Below are 19504 nucleotides of genomic sequence, written 5' to 3'. Positions count from 1 at the left end.
ATTTTATCGGTGAGATCAATTTTATCGGAATCCAGTATTTTCCATTCATGCTTGCTTCCTCTAGAAATTAGGAAGAATTATTTTTTTTTTCGGAAAAATGGGCAGAATTAAGAAGAAGAATTAATGGCCTAAAGTACTCTCCTAAAAAAATAATAATAATAAATAAATAAATAAAAATCAATTATGGACAAAAGTAAAGGGCTAGGCCGGCTGGGAAATTGGGCTGGGGTGGGCTTTGCTAACAAATGCCTAAAATGACAAGGACAATAATATTTTGTTCAAAAAATAATAATAATAATAAAGGGCAACAATATTATTATTTTTGAAAAACAAAAATTTGTTACCGAGGCAATAGAGTATAGGAAACACGTTGCAAGTGGCAACAATGGCAGAAAATTAGTACATTTCTATAGAGGAGGTAGAGGACCAATATATGTTACGGACACAAAGGCATTAAAACTAATTATCAATTTTTTTTTTTTTTTTGCCTCCCTATTTGTTACAGTGCTACCGATCATTATTCAATATGTTAAATTTTAATTGTAATATTTAATTTTATTATTTTTATTTTAAAATTAATTTTTTAACTATAACCATTTAAATTGCTATTCCACACACATATAGATTCCATTAGTAATCATTTATCACTAATAATAAATAATATTTTTCAATCACAAATAATGATAATTTTTATTAAAATCTGCTGATAAGATTCCCTTTCTTAATATAATAATAAAAAGAATCTTTATTCCAGTAGCAGTAGCAACAATAATAATAATAATAATTATCAAATATATATACTAAAGCCTTTACAAATAAATAGCAATAGAATTATGAAAATAAATGAATTTTTATTAATTCAAAAAGAATTTTATAATTTTTAAAAAATATATATTTTGGAAATTTCTAGTTGCAATACCAAAACAACTTTATACAGTTCCAAATTCATTAAATGTACTAAAATACCTTTTTTACTTTTTTAAAACCTTAATTATTAAATCTTTTTTATATTGAATTTATGCATCTTACACCGGAAAAAGTCACCGCCTACAACTGCTAAGGGAGTTAGCAGACCCCTAAAAGCTTCCATGAAAATCCATGCATCATCCGGAAGTCCGTTTAAACCTTCGAAGAGAATATTTCATGTAGAGTCGAAGAGGGTGACCCAGATAGACACCTGGTACAAAGAACTAGCTGTATAAGCCGAGGCAGTGCACTTAATGATATAGAGAATAAGCAACTAATCAGGAAACGAAATGGCAATTTTCAATAATGCAAACCCAATGCCCGAGAATCTAGACATTCCAAACCCACATTTTCCATGTAGCCCAAGAAAGGGCGTTTTGTCATCAATAAAAAATAATAAGTGTTTTTTCCACTTCCTCAGTAATAGATGCAAACATAATTTTTTAACTCCAAAAAGAGTAATTCTCCGTATCCTAGCCTCATTTTCATTAATTGACTCTAAAGCCAGGTTCTTCTCTTGACCTGAAAAAAATAAAAGAATGGTAGAAGAAAAAGCAACTACATGCTAGCCATCCCCTACCTTAGCATTATTGTTATGTTTTTCAAAATGCCCGTGCATTAAAAATATTAAGTATGATAATATTAGTACCTAGAAATCTTATATCCGCATGTCATATGATAATATTAGTAACTCGAAATCTTATATCCGCATGTCATAGCCTTCTCTACAAATATATCAATATTTTGCACATAATACTTCTGATACTTGTGGGTTTTATGGGCTATATAAGTTGGATTATGATTTTGATATGCCACCACAAACACATATGAAAGCAACCTATGTGTTTACCACATGTCAAGAGCAGTAATCAAGTGTTCAAATAAAAGCATTGTCCATAGGCCCATACCCCTATTTCTCTTCTTTTCCACTACAATTAACATGCCTCTGAAATTTTGCTGATACCATTTGATAAGACTGAATTTCTGATGGCTGAACTTGACTAACAGCAGTCTTCAAATGTTGCATCCTTATTTCCGAAGCATTAAAATTCTCCTGATAGCATGAAATAGCAAGAACTAGCGAATAAGTTTCCAAAAAAAGGGGGGGGGGGAAATCAAAGCCCATTACTAGCTCAACAAACCTCCAAAGCTGCAAGAGCTGCTTCCCGGCAGATTAATGATATATCAGCCCCAGTATAGCCTTCTGTGAGACAAGCAAGATCCTTAACGCTGACATCAGGATTGCATGGAGTCTTGCGCAAATGGATACAAAATATTTCTTCCCGGTCACTCTCATTTGGAGGTCCCACATACAGCAGCCGGTCAAAGCGACCTTTACAAAATTTGTAACAACTCTTAAAATTATCTAATGTTTGTAAAATAATACTACAATTATGGTGAAAACCAAATTTGCAAGCAGGTACAGGTGTTCCAGTGGGTGGTGAACTACTTTTGGGGTGTGCATGTAATCAAGTGTCTATGTTTGCGGGTGTAGCTATGTGAGAAAGAGGGGAGGAGGTGAAGAAAGAATGGAGCATAGTACCTTGTCTTAGGAGGGCAGGGTCGATCTTGTCAGGCCGATTTGTTGCCGCAATAACAGTAACATTCACTCTTTGATGCAAACCTGAAATTCAATCATAGATTTCTTCAAGACAAAATGTGAAATAGTGAAAATAAATATTTATTTAGACCCTGATTGGTTGATGTCTCTGCATTAAATTGAGCCAAGGAAACACCTTTACATAGACTTCATGGGGTGCATATGAGATCGAAGATCAAAACTTTGCATGCTCACATCTTAGTGAGCATCATAAATGATTGAAATTCTTTGTCTAATTGAATTCAAAGAGACAGAAAAATTCAATTTTTTGATAACAAGGATAATATTAAGATTATTAATTTGTTTACTAACCATCCAATTCAACAAGAAGTTGGCTTATGACTCTATCGGATACTGAAACCCCATCACTTTCCTTCCCTCTAATGGCAGCAAGACCATCAATTTCATCAAAAAATATGATTGATGGAGCATTGGCTCTTGCCTTTGCAAACAGAGATCTAACAGCCTTCTCAGATTCACCAACCCACTTACTAAAAAGTTCTGGACCCTTAACAGCAAGGAAATTCAGTCCTGCTTTAGAAGCCACTGCTCGAGCAATGAGGGTTTTGCTGCAACCAGGAGGACCAAACAACAAGACCCCTGTTGGGGGCCGAGTCCCTATTCGGTTGAATGCATCCTGGTGTTTTTGAGGCCATTCTACAACTTCCATTAATTGATTTTTAACCTCCATCTGGCCACCAACATCTTCCCAATTAACCTTTGGAACCTCAAGTATTACCTATAAGAGAGGGGGAAAAAAAAAAATAGTAAAAATAATAGAATGAGATTATGATGGAGTAAAAATAATAGAATGAGATTATGATGGGTTGGATTAACAAGCATATTCCTTTACTATTTTTTTGGTTTTTGTAATGGTTTGAACTACTGTCTTTTCCAAGTGTACTGAATGAAGCAATATAAAATAATACAAAACCATTCTAGTTATATCTCCGTCAAAACTAGGTGAGAGGACTCGTATAGATTAAGCTAACTAAGGAATATTGAGCCTTACTACCACGACATAATGAACCATAGTAGAGCACCTAAAAAGAAGGAAGCATTTAGCATACCTCTCGCATGGCACTGGGCCTCACTCTCATCCTTGCCTTTTCAAAATCTTCAAAAGTCACTTTTAGCATGTAATCTTCTTCAATGCCATTCCGAACATCTTGTATATTATATGACATTGTCTCCTGGAGATGCAAAAATGAAAGATTTTGTGCCAAATGTGACACTGGCAATGCTTCAGAATCTGGGTAGTCTCTCAAGATGTTTCGTGTAACTTTTAAGTGATTAGATTCTGTCACAGCATCAGAACATTCTTCATACGCAAAAGGTGTTCCATGCACATAGGAATGTCTAGACCCGGCATAACGATTAAGACAAATGAAGACTGCCTCATTGCAAAGTGCAGCTAAATCAGCACCAACAAAACCATGTGTAACCCTAGCAAGGTGTTGAACTTGCATTTCCAAAAGTGTGTGGTCCATTCCACCAAGAAGAGATTTCAATATATCTAATCGTTGAGTGGGAGATGGCACACCTGCATATAAGTATCCAAACAACATATGATATATCTGGCAAAATACGTTAAGCTTCAAACAACTTTGCGTCAGTAAAACAAGTGAGCACCAGAAGACTTCGTTATATGCTTATACCTAGTTAAAAAAATTTATGTTTGAGGCCCATATTTATCCTTGATATCTTTTCAGGGTACTAACATGTTATTTAAGTTCTCTCAAGTGAAGGGTAGGTTCTAAGGCAAGGAAAAAGAATATTTTTACAAGGTAGAAACATATTATTAGGTTCTCCCAAGTGAAGAATTTGTTCCAAGGTAGGAAAGCAGCAAGTTGGCAATGCTATATTCATGGGAAAAAATCATGCTTACAAGGCAATATATGTTGTGAAATCTCAAATGCAAAAGTTCAGAAAAATTCTGGAGATCACCATTTTAAAAAAACTCATCACTACAAAGACATACCACATTACCTATTTCAATTTCCCTGTCAAGCCTTCCAGGTCGTCTGAGTGCAGGCTCAATGGTATCAGGCCTGTTGGTGGCAGCAATTACAAGTAGTCCTTCAGTTCTACAAATCCCATCCATCAAATCTAACAATGTAGCAACCATTCTCTGAGATAGCTCTTCATTCCCATCTTTCCTTGCAGGTGCTATGGCATCCAACTCATCAATGAAAACCTGTAAATTAAACCAATAAGTTGTCCAACGGGAATTTCAGAAAAAATAAATAAATAAATAAATAAATGTCAAAGAATTGAAAATTAGTTCAAATAAATAAGACAACATCTTTAGACATCAAATACATGTCCGTCTCTTAAACAGTACAGTCAAGCTCTAAACGTCATGGTAAAACCTCCCTCTGGTAATGACATTGCCAAGGCTAAAACATCTTCCCAATTGAACCAGTGACTCGGTCAATAAATAGAAGTATGAAGAAAACAGGATGAGATTATGGTGAGTCAGACCAACCAGCACATTCATTCATCAAACTAATTGGCTAGGATACAAGGATGTCAAGTGGATCATATCACATGAAATTTCAGGCTTACCTCTAGGCTCACCATATCGACAGACTGGTGTGAATGTGACACTCCAGAAGCTTAAGAAAAAATTTAAAAACTAATTGTAAGTTTGTAACTACATGCATTTAATTGCAAACACAGGATGATAGTAATTCCTTAAATAGAAGACAAACTATTTAAAAAGGGAATAAGTCTCACCACAGCAGGTGCAGCTTGGCGAGCTGAATCAAACACTTTATGCAAAGATTGCTCACTTTCACCATAATATTGACTAACAATCTCAGATCCGTTTACAGAGAAAAGTTTAACACCAGCGTCATGAGCACATAGACGAGCCAAACACGTCTTTCCTGTGCCAGGTGGGCCGTGAAGAAGCACTCCCTTTGTAGGTCGTAAACCAAATCTGACATAGTTTTATCAATAGTCTTAATGTCATATTATAGGCATACATGAATTTGAGTAATTAAAGAATGAAAATAACTTCTCATCATGTCAAGAACTATCTGTTTCCAAGAAATAACTTGTGTTAATTTTCTGTACTTCCAAGATTACTTGTAGTTTAAACACTGTCCAAACAAGAACAAAGAAACACTAAAATAATATCATCCAAATTAACGAGAAAGGCAAGCACAACTTAGAAGGTATAGAAAGAAAATACATGATTAAATATGATGAATACATGATTAGACACATAAGAAAAATAGCTTAATAATATGGGGACACCATGATTTCTTCTTCTTTTTTTTTTTTTTTTTTTTTCCGATAGCATGGGGATACCATGATATGTTATATGAAATACCTTGACAAAATGTCTGTTGATGAGGAAACTATAATTTTCTTCAAAAGTAAATATTCTTTTGAAAGACCACCCAAATTTGAAATAGTACCTCCTGTATTAGCTTCAGCATCACTACATTCAATGTCAACCGGTCTTTTTGGATTTCGTGAGGCCAATTTTGATGGTAAACATATAGACATTTTTGTTTCACGTTTTACCAAAAAAGCCTCATTTGCGTGATCTAGAACTTCAGAGCAATCCTTACTTCCATTTGTCAAATCATAAGTACCATCTACAAAAAACCTTTTAGCATCCATCACATGAAAATTATAAAGGTGCGAAAGCATTGGAACCGTCACAATATTTCCACGAAGTAAACAACAAGAATGCAGCCAAGTAGTAGCACATATCTGCAGAAGCCTTCTAGAATTTTCATCCGCCAGCACTTCCATAATATTTAAAGAATCAATAGATGAGCCATCTGAATTGGTTAAATTTACTGCAGGATCTTCACCTGCAGATGAATTTAACGGACAAAAATTTGACTGATTCAATGGTGTCCTTGGGGATGCAGGCACCTCATTTTCAGAATGTTCATAAGACTTTTCCAAGGAAATGTTCATGGAAGTTCTGCTCCTGCCTAATCTATTCTTAGAGTGAATCAGCTCTAAAACTATTTCATTGCAGTCAGACATCAAGAGATGATTGACTTTAGAGCTATTTGATTTTTCACCTTTGCTTACAAGACCAGCTAGCAATTGACTTTGTGCAGGGTACACAAACACAACTCTACCAGCTGTAGGACATCCCATTGTGTTTGAAAGGTTAGCAGACAATGTCACTTGATTCTTTGCAACCTGATGAAGACAAGAATAAAGAAACTGACTTAACAAATATAAACATGTAATTCCTCAACAGTTTTCCCATTATACACCATGGGCAAAAAACAACAAAAACAAAAAAACCCTCCTATTTTTCGAATATCACCTAAGCATTTCCTCAAGAAAGCTATCCATATATTTCCTTCTTTATTCTTGTTATTTTAATATCTGAAACCCATAAAGAGTGTATAAATATAAATATCTCAAAATTAAACTCAACAAAGAAATAAAGAATGAAAGTACATCTGAGGACCCTTCTGAATCAAAATTAAGCTTCAACTCTATAAAAGAGTGCTCCAAAATTAAAAATAAAAATCTAACATTTCTTTTCAGCCATAAGCACCTACAGGGACTGAGGCATAGAGGAGGAGCCTTCCACCCCAGCTCATCCCAATCATGCACTTACTGAATTTTGCACTGCATTATCCAAAGACTGTTCACGTGAATGGCCTTACCACTACAGATTTAACAGAAATATTGCACCTAACCAATGTAATAATTAGATTTTACAATGGTCACTAAAAAATATCCCTCTGATTTTCCATGATGCAGTTCAAAAGGTAAAGCGGTGAATTACAATCTCATGATCTTTCATGTAATAAATATTTTAAATTAGTACTTTCTCCATTGCATATTAATGATGTCTCTTGAATTACATATATTGCCAATCGTGACCAAGACAAACATTTCATTGTACAAAACTTGAGCAGCTTTTGCAGTAATTGCCATGTGAGATATAGTTGTAAATAATAGAAACACAGTAAAACAGTAACATGATTGCCTTTTCCAACCTTACTAGAAGGAAAAATTCTTGCAAGAGCAAAGTAATTCCCCGCTTCATCAGCGAACTGGTCACCTGGATCAATTCCAAAATGTCTAGCACATTCATCTGCTAATGAGCTGAGAGGGAATGTATGTGAAAGTTTACTATTCAAAGAAGGAAGGGACACCTGTCAATGAGATTTGTACATTAAATATCAATTAGCAAGGACTAGGAGTACAAGAGTGCAAGAATTGGATGTGAAAAAGGAGAGATAAAAATCAAATGAAAAAACAGGAGAAAAAATTAAAAAAAAGGGATTAGAATAGACATCAAGAGCAGAACAAAATACAGTCATATATACAAAATGTTCCATGATACACCAAAATAATCGCAAATTAGTTGTAATATGCATCTTTTCTTCTTCTACTTTTTTTTAACCAGTAGTTGATTGGCATATGCTTCAAATAAAGATAGCCCCAAATGAGAAAAAGAAAAAAAAAGGGAAAACAGGCATTAGCCGCATTACCATGGGCAATAATAACCTCTAACTGTCCACAATATTTCTGGCCAAAATAAAATTTTCACAGTTATAATTTGAATCAAACCAGAATCACCACAAATTCAACACACCAATAAACTACAATTATAGAGAGCTCCTACAGAAATACAAACACACGAAATTGCCAATAAGCTACTAGATAAGTATACTTGAAACAATCCATTTACTAATAAGCATCTATATTATACGTTTCAACCTTATAAGCTACTAGACAAGCAAACTTTAACACCAACTGTATTTACCAAAAAGTTGAAACAGACTTTTAACAGTTTATCATGAATAAATATGCAAATATTTATATATGTATGATTTGAGATGAGGATAATCCATATTATTTTTTATTGCATCCTTTATTTTTATTTTTATTTTTTTTTCTCTTTGATAAGATTATTGCATTCCAAGTTCCACTTCACTTGTTTGTTCATCAGTTCACTTAAAATTTATGACTTTACATTAAACAACGAAATGGGTAAATTTCTAGTTCAAAAATTTCATATATTAACTGTGGAAGATGACAAATTACCGAGACAACAGAACCAGGAGTGAAGGAAGAGGCGACCATGGAAGGCTCAGAAAGCCAAATTTTGAATCCTTTAGAAGCATGATCAGCATCATCAACAGCGGTGAGTTGGCCAACGAAAGCGGATTTCCCAATCAATGAAGGGTATTTTTTAGAAGCTTCTTCCAGAGAGCAGAGAAAATCCATTTCAGTAGCTTCGACATTTAGACCACCTGATGAGGACGATGATGGAGTCCGAGGTGATTCATAATTCGAATGCCTTGCTGATGATGATGATGGAGTCGTCGGAGTCTTTGAGTGTTTCTTCGCCTTTGAAGGCATTATCTCTCTAAACCCTAAACCCCAGCGCAGAGGCAGCAGAGAGACTGGAAGCCGCGGGAATTTGCTGCTGCTTGTTTTTTTTATTTTTTATTTTTTTGGTTAATTAAATTTTAGGTATACGAATTAAATCTGAATTTTAAAATTGTTTGAATTAAATATAAAGTTTTAAATTATTTAAAATAGTTTAATTATTTTACTTTATATGATGTCACGATATAATAATTTATTTTAATAAAAAATTTAAAACTAATTTTTTATTTTTATTTTATATTTATTATTTTTTATAAAAATTTGTATCCAACTTTTTTTTAAATTAAAATTTTAAAAATTTAAATTTAAAATAAAATTAAAATTTTGGTCTAATAAAAATATTTTTAATAGACTAAAAATTAAACGAATTATATTATGAATCAAAAATTAATAATATTTTTATGTTAAACCATAAAAAAATAGTTTAAAATAAAAAATAAAAATTAGATCAAAAATAAAGATAAATTTTAATTTTTTTATTTTAATCTAAGAGAAAAGGACAATAAATCTGCCTATACTTATTTGTAAATAACTAAATTTTATAAAAAAAAAAATGAACAACTATAAAAAAATTTAAAAGTAAAATAAACCACTCTCACTTAAAAAATAAGGATCTAAAAACAATACAACTAAATTATTAAACTAAACAAAAGTAAAAATAAACAAATAAAATCAATAATAATAATTTTATTTTTATTTTTATTTTTATTTTTATTTTTATTTATTTTTTGTTTAAATTTTTTTATGGTTTGGTCATAAAAAATTATTATAATTTTTTATCTGAAATTATTTTATTTTATTTTTGATCTAATAAAAATATTTTTACTAGAACAAAAAATCCAATTTGATTTTTTTTTTGTCTAATTTTAAGTCTAATTTTTTTTGGGTCAAATTTTTTATGGTTAAGGTGAAAAAAATATTATTACTTTTTATCTAATAAAATTATTTTATTTAATTTTTTATCTAATAAAAAAAATTTATTAAATCAAAATTTTTAGTTTTATTTTTATTTTTTTGTCTAATTTTAGGTCCAAAAATATTTAATTTCTTTAGAATTTTAATTGAAATAAAGTAAAAATGGATAGAATTTTCAACTAAAAAATAAAAAATAAAAAATAAATTTAAAATTTTTTTTTGTTGAAATATGAATTATGACATTAGTATGATGTTAGCATATTAACATGATCTAATGGTAAAATTAACAACATTAGCCAATTGGATTAATTTTCAACAAATTTCAATTTTCAAATTCAATTCAAGTAATTCCAAACTTTAAACTTCTATTACTCTGAAACCTCATGATATTAATAAGTAACTAACCTTGATGTTTTTCTTTTAAAGGAGAAAAATAAAAATAAAAAATACATTATACATTTAATTTACTATTATTATTATTTTACTTTGCCCTTTGATTGTAAAAAAGTGAGTTTTTCTACTTACACATTATAATTTTTTTCTCATATTTACCAAATTACTTCTTTTGTAAAAGATCAATAAATATACAATAATCCTAAATTTTAGACGTGTTTGAAGTTATAGGGTCAAAACATTGGCAAAGGAATTGTTATAAATAAATAAACAATAGAAGAAGAAGAAAAAGACGTATTTGGACACAAAATGTGTGCTATAATGTATTTTTTTATTATTATTATTTTTATCAGGTGTTTTACAAACTTGTCTGCTAATAAGCTTTTTAAAGTAGATTTGAATCTGTATCAAATTGATATGGTGTCGAGATTTCAAGATATCATTTAAGCATGGTTAAATCTAAGATTTAAAATTGTATTTTCAATAATTTCATCATGGGATCGATTTTACTAATATTTGACTTATTTAGTTGTTATTACCAACTAGATTGTCCAAATTAAACCTTATATGTTTAGTTTATTGTATATAAAAGGTTAGTAACATTCATAGATATTAAAGTTGTTTTTTTTTTTAATTATAGGGATATACAATTTTTTTAAGTAGAGGAGTTTTTTTCACAATTCCAAAATAACTATATTCAGTTCTATTCTTTATATATTACTATTTAAATATATAAAAAAATATAAAATTACTTAATACAATATTATTGATATCTTAAATATTCTTATTCATACCATCTTAAAATTACATATCTTTTATAAAAAAAAATTTTTTTTTTTTACGATTCTAAATTGACTATATACAATATCATAAAAATTAATTTTACTAAATTACTCTTCTTTTCTTCTTTCTCATTTTGAATTAGGGTTAGTTTTCATTTTCTTTTTTTTTATTTTTTTTTATTTTTTTAATGGTATGAAGTATTATTTATTTGATAGGTAAAAACCAACCATTATAAACAATGGAGGATAGTTGGCGACTGGGATGGGATTGATGTGACTTATGAACATATTTGAAATATTTAAATTTGCTCAATTCAACAATTTCGTAACTTTTTTGTGAAGTATATTTTTAGATAGTTCGATCGTTAAATTTTGTATAATTGAAGATGTTTGGTTGTAAGCTTCTAAACATATTAAATTTGTTCCATTGTGTACTTCTGAACATCTTCAAAATTATAATTTATTATTTGGAGCATTCGGTCATAAACTTCTGTCCAAATTTTCAAATGTTATGTTGGAAACTTCTAAAGGTTGTCATTTTGTTTCGTTGTATACTTCTGAACATGCAAATACACATAGATACAACTTTTACATGCTCGGTTTTAAACTTTTGTGAAACTTTAAAATGATACCATGTCTATTGTAAATGTATTGGTGTAATCAACATCACATTCTAATTCAACGCTTCTATTATCTATTTTTTTTTATCCTACATATATTTTACATTTAATGAGATGTAAACCATCGATGATTAAAAAAAACAAAAAGGGCATATTTCATAATGTGTCCAAATTTTCAAATGTTCTATTGACATGTTGTTTAATTGTATATTTCTTAATATGCAATTCCACACGAATATAGCTTTAGATGCTCAGCTGTAAACTTTTGTGCACTTTTAAAATGATTACCATGTCTATTGTAAATGTATTGGTGTAATTAACAACACATTCTAATCCAATACTTCTATTATCTATATCTTTTTTATCGTGCATATATTTTACGTTCAATTAGATGTAAACCATCAATGATTAAAAACAAAATTAGCATATTTCAAAATGCGCAGTACTTAATATCTATATATATATATATTATATGTAATGTTCGATAGATAAATGCCAAACATATTAAAAATGTCCAGATGAATACTTTTGAACAATTAAAAAATATTCAGTTTTAAATTATCAAATAAAAGACGACTTTTAATATACCAGGATTAAATATAAGAGTATTGTTCTGATTTGGTCGTTGGTAAGCGATAGAAAAAAAAAATCCAAACTAAAGCAATCATCACAAAATAAAAATTAAAAATTAAATACATCTTACTTTATCATATTTTTTGACTAATTTGTGAATAATTGTTGTATCTGTAACCCTAGTTTATAATAGAGTATAAGTTAGATGGATATATAACGTATTATTTGAGAGGAATAATGAGACTGTATAAACAAATTATTTAAATAAATATTATTAATAAATATCCTTAATAGTAATTTTAAATAGAAATAAAAATGTATATTAATAATCAAACTGTATAGAGTTTAAACAGTAATGCGACTAGAAATTCTCTTCATTCTAATGCACACTTTCAATTATTTGCCGCCTTAAATAAAAAGGCAAGTCCCTAGAAAATAGGCAATACCATGGAGATCATATCTAGGGACTTCAAACCACAATTATCAAATGGGATTATTTTTTTGGATAACACTATTAACCCTTCAAAACAGTATCCCCATTTTAGCAAACATTGTTAACCATAAAAAAATAAATAAATATATGTATATATATTAATTTCCACATTTATTAGTTTAAGTTTTTAGGAAAAATGATAATTTAAATTGATAAAAAGTTCTAAATTCACAATTTAGCAACTACAATAAAAAAATTAAAAACACATGCGATCACTCTAATATCATAAAGAAAGGCCTACATATGAGGAGATGTTAAAAAATTAAGTACAAAAGAATTGTGGTAATCCTCATGTACGAGATTCAAAACCCAATGATAAAAGCGTCCTTCTCCGATTCATCAAAAAGGCAAAAAAAAAAAAAAAGTAATAATAATACATGATTATGACCTAAGAAAAATCAAGTGTATCTTTGTTTTAAATGGCACAACCTTTTCTTCTTTAACGTTTTTTATAAATCCAATTACTTAAACTTCCATAAAGATAGATTGGAAATCTTTTAGCGATAAAATTTATCTTATTTTGGAGTTAAAGAATAGGAATCTTAAAAAAATTCTAATGGTAAAACTACCGTTTCGACTTTATAGGGATATACGGAAATTCTATGGTGAAGATGGTCCGTATGAGAACTGTAGTATTAGTGACGGTTTTTCATAGTATTAACGACGATTTCCTATTAACGACGATTTCCTAAGAAATCGTCGTTAATACTATGAAAAACCGTCACCAATACTGTGGTCCGCATGAAGACCGTCCGCACCATAGACGGACTGTAAGAATATATATATATATATATATATATGTATATATATGATGAATCAAGTTCATATAAGGCTAACTTAATATTTAACATCAGATTTCCTACCATTAAATGGTTTTGACATTTATGTGTCTCGTACAAAATGAAAAGAGAGATATAAATGGTGGTTGAAGAATTTGGAACCCTAGAATCGATGATGAGTAGGCTGAATTTTTGGTACTGCTGCTTTTTTCTTTTTTTTTTTTTTCTCTCTTTTAAAATAGAAGAAAAAAAATACATTTTACATTTTCTTTTTTTGTTTTTTGTTTTTTCTTCACTTTGCCCTTGATTTTAAAAAGTGAGTTTTTCTACATGCACACTCTGATTTCTTCTCATATTACCAAATTAACTTTTTGTAAATAGTTCAATAAATTATGCAATAATCCACATTCTAGACATATTTGGACACAAAAGGTGTCCTCTATGTTTAGGTTTTTACCTTTATTTTTTTGGCTCACCCTATATATTTTTAGGGATTACAAACATTCTAAATTAAATAAGAGGAGATATCATCTAGATATGGTTGAACCCGGTTCTAAAAATGTATTTTTAGTAGTTTTACTACTGTATTAAATCTATGAATACTTGCTCACCCATATGTGTAGTTTTTTTTTTTTTCTTATTAATTTGGGAGAGAGATTTTATGACTAATTTTTGAACCAGTTTTAGAAGTTATCATTAGCTGTAACTACGAACTGAATCATCCTAATGAATTCCTATATGCTTGGTTTATCATGCATATAATGGTAGCAATGATCATATAGATATTATGAGTTGATCTTTTTTTTTTTAAATAAATAGATGTACAAACTTTTATTCCAATGCACAATTTCAATTATCTGATGCCTTAAATAAAAAAAGCAAGTAGATAGAAAACAAGCAATTACCGTGGAGATCATATAAAGGGAATTTTTTTATTTTGCACAAACCATCAACTTTACAAAATAGGATTCCCATTTTAGCATAAAAAATGCTATTTATCATTATTGATAAGCGATCAACAGTTGAATTTATATGTAATATAGCAATTTAAATAATTACCACTAAAAAGCTCACTTTTAGAGTTTTACTTAAAAAAAAATAACAAAATTAAATATCCTTAATTAAAATTTATCACATAAATTAGTTATGTTCATCAATAATAACAAATATTTAAAGATTATAAAGTATCATATCTAGGCACTACAAACCACATCTATAAAATAGGATTGTTTCTTTGGCACACACCACTCTTGACAAATATCTAGAAACTATAAAATATCATATCTAGGGATTGCGAACCACATCTATTGAGTGGGACTGTTTCTTTGGCAGACATCATCAACCTATAAAATAGATCTCATTTTGAGATAAAACATACTTATTTATCACCACCAGTGAATAATTACTATTGAAATATATAAATAATATAATAATTTAAATGATTATTATTAAAAATAATCTACTTTTAGGCTTTTAGTATAAGAAATAATAGAATTAAATGATCTCAATTAAAATTTTCCATATCAACTGGTGATCATCACCTATGGTGACAAATATCTAGGGACTACGAACCACATCTATCAAATGGGATTGATTATTTAGCACATACCATCCACCCTACAAAATAGCATCTCCATTTTAGCATGAAAGATACTATTTATCACCATTAGTAAACAATTACTAATAAAACGTACAAAATCATATGACAATTTAAATGGTTATATTAAATGGTTTATTTTTAAAGTTTTAGAATGTTTTAACATAATAAAAATAGAATTAAATACTGTAATTAAAATTTGAAATATAAGCCGGTAATTGTTCCAAATGGTGATGAATATCAAAATTGTTTTAGCATATCATATACTGGTAAGCCCAATAGACACAATGGAAACTTCAATATCTATATCTAATGAAAAGAATAATAATTAAAAAAAAAAGATAGAAAAAGAAAATAATAATAATTAAAAAAAAGAGTTAAGAACATTTGTAAACTGTTTCTTATTCCGAGAATATAGATTATTACAACTACTCTTTCCTGCCAAAATCAATTAATTTGGCATGTATCCAACAAAAAAATAATAATTTGGCATGTATGCTTAAATGCTTATTAGTAATATGCATAAACTAAATCCAAATGGAAATGTAATAAAAATGAACCATTTGCATTATGTGGAGCATGATTGAATTTGCATGTAAGTAGCAAGATATTTATTATGAAAAAAAATAACAAAATGCTTTACCAATATTTGATAAAATTTGTAATATATATCTTATATATTTTTATATTAAAATCAAATAATATTAGTTCAGTTAATAAACTATTTATATTTATTATTGAAAAATCATTATTCAAAACACCGGGTACAGAAACGGATAAATATTGTAAACAATCAAAAAGAATATTTATATTCAAGTTATTTACACTATAGGATATTTATCACTTTTATACATGAATTTTTTTTTTTTTTGGGGCAATTGTGTCCCTTAATGGTTAACGGTGGTATTTGTTGCACTTCTCTTATTTTGTTATTTTTATTTTTATTTTTATCTTTTGCAATCATTATATATTTTTTAAGATGTTTAATTCATTATGCAACTATATATTGAACTCCAACCACGTAAGAAAAAATGAAGTGCCAAAAAGTGAAAAGATAAGAAAAGTACAAGAAGCACCATGGAAGAGGGACAAAACTGTTATTTTCTTTCTTTAATTTTTTTTTTTTGGGGGCAATTGTGTCCCTTAACAGTTAACTATTGCATTTGTTGCACTTCTCTTATTTTAACTTATTTTTAAATTTTTATTTTTTGCAATTAATATATTTTTTTAAAAATGTTTAATTCATTATATAAATGTATATTAAACTCCAATTACCTAAGAGAAAATGAAGTGCCAAAAAAAAGTGTCAAAAAAGTGCAAAATAAGAAAAGTACAACAAAAACTGCAATAGAGGGACAAAACTGCTGGAAAAAACGAAAGCAGGTTAATAGTGGAAATACCACAAAAGCCTATGGGCAAGGGAGTAAAAATAAAACTAATCCGGTATTATTTTATATAATTTAGTATATAATTACTGTTAATATATTGTGATATTTAAGCTGAGAGAAAAATTAAAATTTTATGAGAAACATTATATAACTAACTCATGATTATTTATGATAATTTAAATCTTGGATACAAGATTAAAAAAATTCACGATTATGACATAAAAAGGTATGTTAGAAAATAAAAATCATGCGTATCTTTGTCTTAAATCGTGCAACCTATTTTCTTTAAAGTATATATATATATATATATATTTAAATCCAATTGCTTAAACTTACACAAAGATAGATCTAAAATCTTTTAGCTTCCATTTGGTAGAAGGGGAGGAAAAGTAAAGAGATGGAAAAATTCATATTTATTTCTCCTATTATTTGATTTGATATCCTTTGTTGATATAAAAAAGAAAATTGAAGGAAATAACACTTTACTTGTCAAATCACTTTTTTTTTAATCATAATAGTTAAATCAATTTAATCATTATATAAGTTTACATTTTTATAAATAAGATATTCTTAATTTTGCTCATATATATATTTTTATAAATTGAATATTCTTAATTTTTTTTTATAAAATTATATATTTTTATAAAACAAACGCCTTCAAATTATATTATAAATTGGATATTTTTAATTTTACTTGGTTCTATTCACGTACAAAATTTTAGGAAGAAAAAATAAAAGAAAGTCATACAAGATATAATAAAAAAAAGAAAAAAAAAAGACTTGAGTTAAAAAAAAAGAAAAGAAAATGAAAATGGGAATACTTGCTAAAAATTAAAAACGCATGAGTGAAAAAAAAAAAAATTTAAGATTAAAAAAATAGTTAAATGAGTATGTATAAAAATACAAAATGCAAGGAAAATGAAAATAATTACATATAAAAGATTTAAAAAAAAAAAAAGAGACTTGAGTTTTCTTTTTCCTTTTTTTTTTTTTCAAAAAAGACTTGCTAAGCACTGAAATGAAGAAAATACGATTGCTATGAAGGGAAAAAGAATCAATTTAAAAATATGGAAAATGAAAAGAAAAAAGAAAGATTTTATGAATATATGTAAAAATATAAAAATAAATGTCAGGGAGAGAAAAAAAAAAAAACACATACCAAACAAATAATGAAAAAAATGATAGAAGTAAAAAAAAAATAAAAATACGAAGAGTACATATAGTACAGGAAAAGGGAAAGAAAACTTTCCTTTGGCAAATTCTTTCAATTTGATATAAATTCGTTTGGATAGAAAGTTTTACATTCATATTTCTATCATTCACTTTCTTCCTCCAAATCAAAAAACCACAACATTTTTACTTCCTCCATTTTTTCATTCTTTCCTTTTCATCTTTTCAATTTTCCACCATACCAGACATAGATAACACCACTTAATATATTAAAGTATAGGACTTTAAAAAAAGTCCAGATGATAAAATTAGTGCTTAGTCCAGATGATAACGTCAACTTTATAGGGGCTTGGCTCTCTCTGTCTCTCTCTCACACACACAAACACACACTTTATAGGAGCTAACACACACACGCACAGACTTCATAGGAGCTTGGTTCACACACACACACACACACGCGCGCGCTCAAATAATTATTTATTTATTTTACTCTCAGACTTGCATAAGGTTGATTTGATGGTTTTAATCATTATAATTTTTATTATCAATGTTTGAATGACAACAAAAAATTAATATTTTAAATTTAATTATTGACGAAAACAGGTGTAAGAACATATTAAAATTTTACTCGGGCAAAATGAACTCTATAAGCCCTACATTATCATAAATGATTTTTTTCTCAAATCTTAAAATAATCTAAAAATTGAAAAAAGGAAATTATAATAGTAAAAACTAATAGAACAAATTGAGCCGCTTTATTTCTATGATTAAATGTTACTTAAGATTGGTAACTTTTAAAAATTTAAGCATTATTTTCTTTTTAATGTAACAATTTTTAATTTTTGATTCATATTTTATGTTTTTGCTACTTGTAAATAGTTTATAATTTTCTATTAAAAGATTTTGTTATACAAACATAATTTTTTTGAATTTTGAATATTGAACATAATTACACTTTAAACTATATCAAAGTTGCATTTTGACCCCCTATAACAAGTTTAAAGAAGTAAAATGACCATTAAAGCTCATCTCATGTGCCATTTCCGTCAAAAAATTAACTAAAGGTTTAAAAGGTCCTTAGAGTGCCAAAAACATTAAAATTTAGAGGGCCTAATGCAGTAGAAAACCTAAGTGCAAAATATGATACCTTTTATAGAGGTTTCATACCTTTTATGGAAGAATGATTTGCTTGTACCAAGGCTTGCACGCGTTGGATATCAGTTATCTAAATCTGCTTCGAGAAGTCTTGGGTAAATTTTTTTTAGAAAAAGGAAACAACTTTTTAACAATTATTTTTAAAATGATTTTTTATTCTCTATATTAAAAATAATCTTTAGTCAAAATTTTTAAATTTAAGAAAAATAGCCAAAGAATAATTACATATTTATTTTTTTTCTTCTTCTTTAATTTTATTTATTTATTTATTTATTTTGTTTTTTCCTTGTCGGGGGAGTTTGTAAGATGAGTCGATGCACAAATTTGCGAAAAAGAAAAAGCAGTTTTTGTTGCTTTTGCATATTATAATGAACTTTTTAAAATGGGCCCAAGTCAATTCTATAAAATCATTTATTTTGTTGGGAAAAATACAAACTATCCCCTAATCTTTTAACACTTGTGGCAATTTGCCTTGTGCATCTTATTTTGAAGCAATTTTACCTCTTAAATTTGATATAATGTTAAATTGCTCCATTTTTATAAATTTTTGTTGAACTATTTTGTATGACTGAAATTGAATGCTAACCGAAGCAAAATATACTTAAATTAAATTTTATTTAAATCAAAATTAATAAAATTGAGAAATTGCAGCAAGGATAAATTCTTTTTGCCTAATTTTT

The 19504-nt window shown here is 28.5% G+C and overlaps 1 protein-coding gene across 1 annotated transcript; it reads right to left on the bottom strand.

Moving 5' to 3' along the window:
• Positions 1 to 831: 831 nt before the first annotated feature.
• On the bottom strand, positions 832 to 9034 carry LOC107421887 (calmodulin-interacting protein 111). The gene is made up of 11 exons (XM_016031236.4): positions 8612 to 9034; positions 7558 to 7716; positions 5907 to 6742; positions 5306 to 5510; positions 4556 to 4763; positions 3637 to 4109; positions 2879 to 3305; positions 2510 to 2590; positions 2109 to 2299; positions 1875 to 2020; positions 832 to 1177 (listed from the first exon to the last, which is right to left on the bottom strand). The coding sequence occupies exons 1-10, from the start codon at positions 8927 to 8929 to the stop codon at positions 1877 to 1879; spliced, it is 3042 nt and encodes a 1013-aa protein (XP_015886722.3). The 5' UTR covers positions 8930 to 9034; the 3' UTR covers positions 832 to 1177; positions 1875 to 1876.
• Positions 9035 to 19504: the final 10470 nt, after the last annotated feature.

The sequence above is a fragment of the Ziziphus jujuba genome, chromosome 3 (genome assembly GCF_031755915.1).
Source record: "Ziziphus jujuba cultivar Dongzao chromosome 3, ASM3175591v1".
Lineage (NCBI taxonomy): Eukaryota > Viridiplantae > Streptophyta > Magnoliopsida > Rosales > Rhamnaceae > Ziziphus > Ziziphus jujuba.
The sequence above is the reverse complement of the archived record's forward strand: the minus strand, read 5'-3'. Positions and strand labels throughout refer to the sequence as shown.

Coding starts and splice junctions, on each gene's coding strand:
- LOC107421887 (XM_016031236.4), bottom strand. CDS start 8,929: ATGCCTTCAAAGGCGAAGAAACACTCAAAGACTCCGACGACTCCATCA. Junction 2,591..2,878: donor ACTTCTTGTTGAATTGGATG/GTTAGTAAACAA, acceptor ATTGAATTTCAG/GTTTGCATCAAAGAGTGAAT. Junction 2,300..2,509: donor CCCTGCCCTCCTAAGACAAG/GTACTATGCTCC, acceptor AATTTTGTAAAG/GTCGCTTTGACCGGCTGCTG.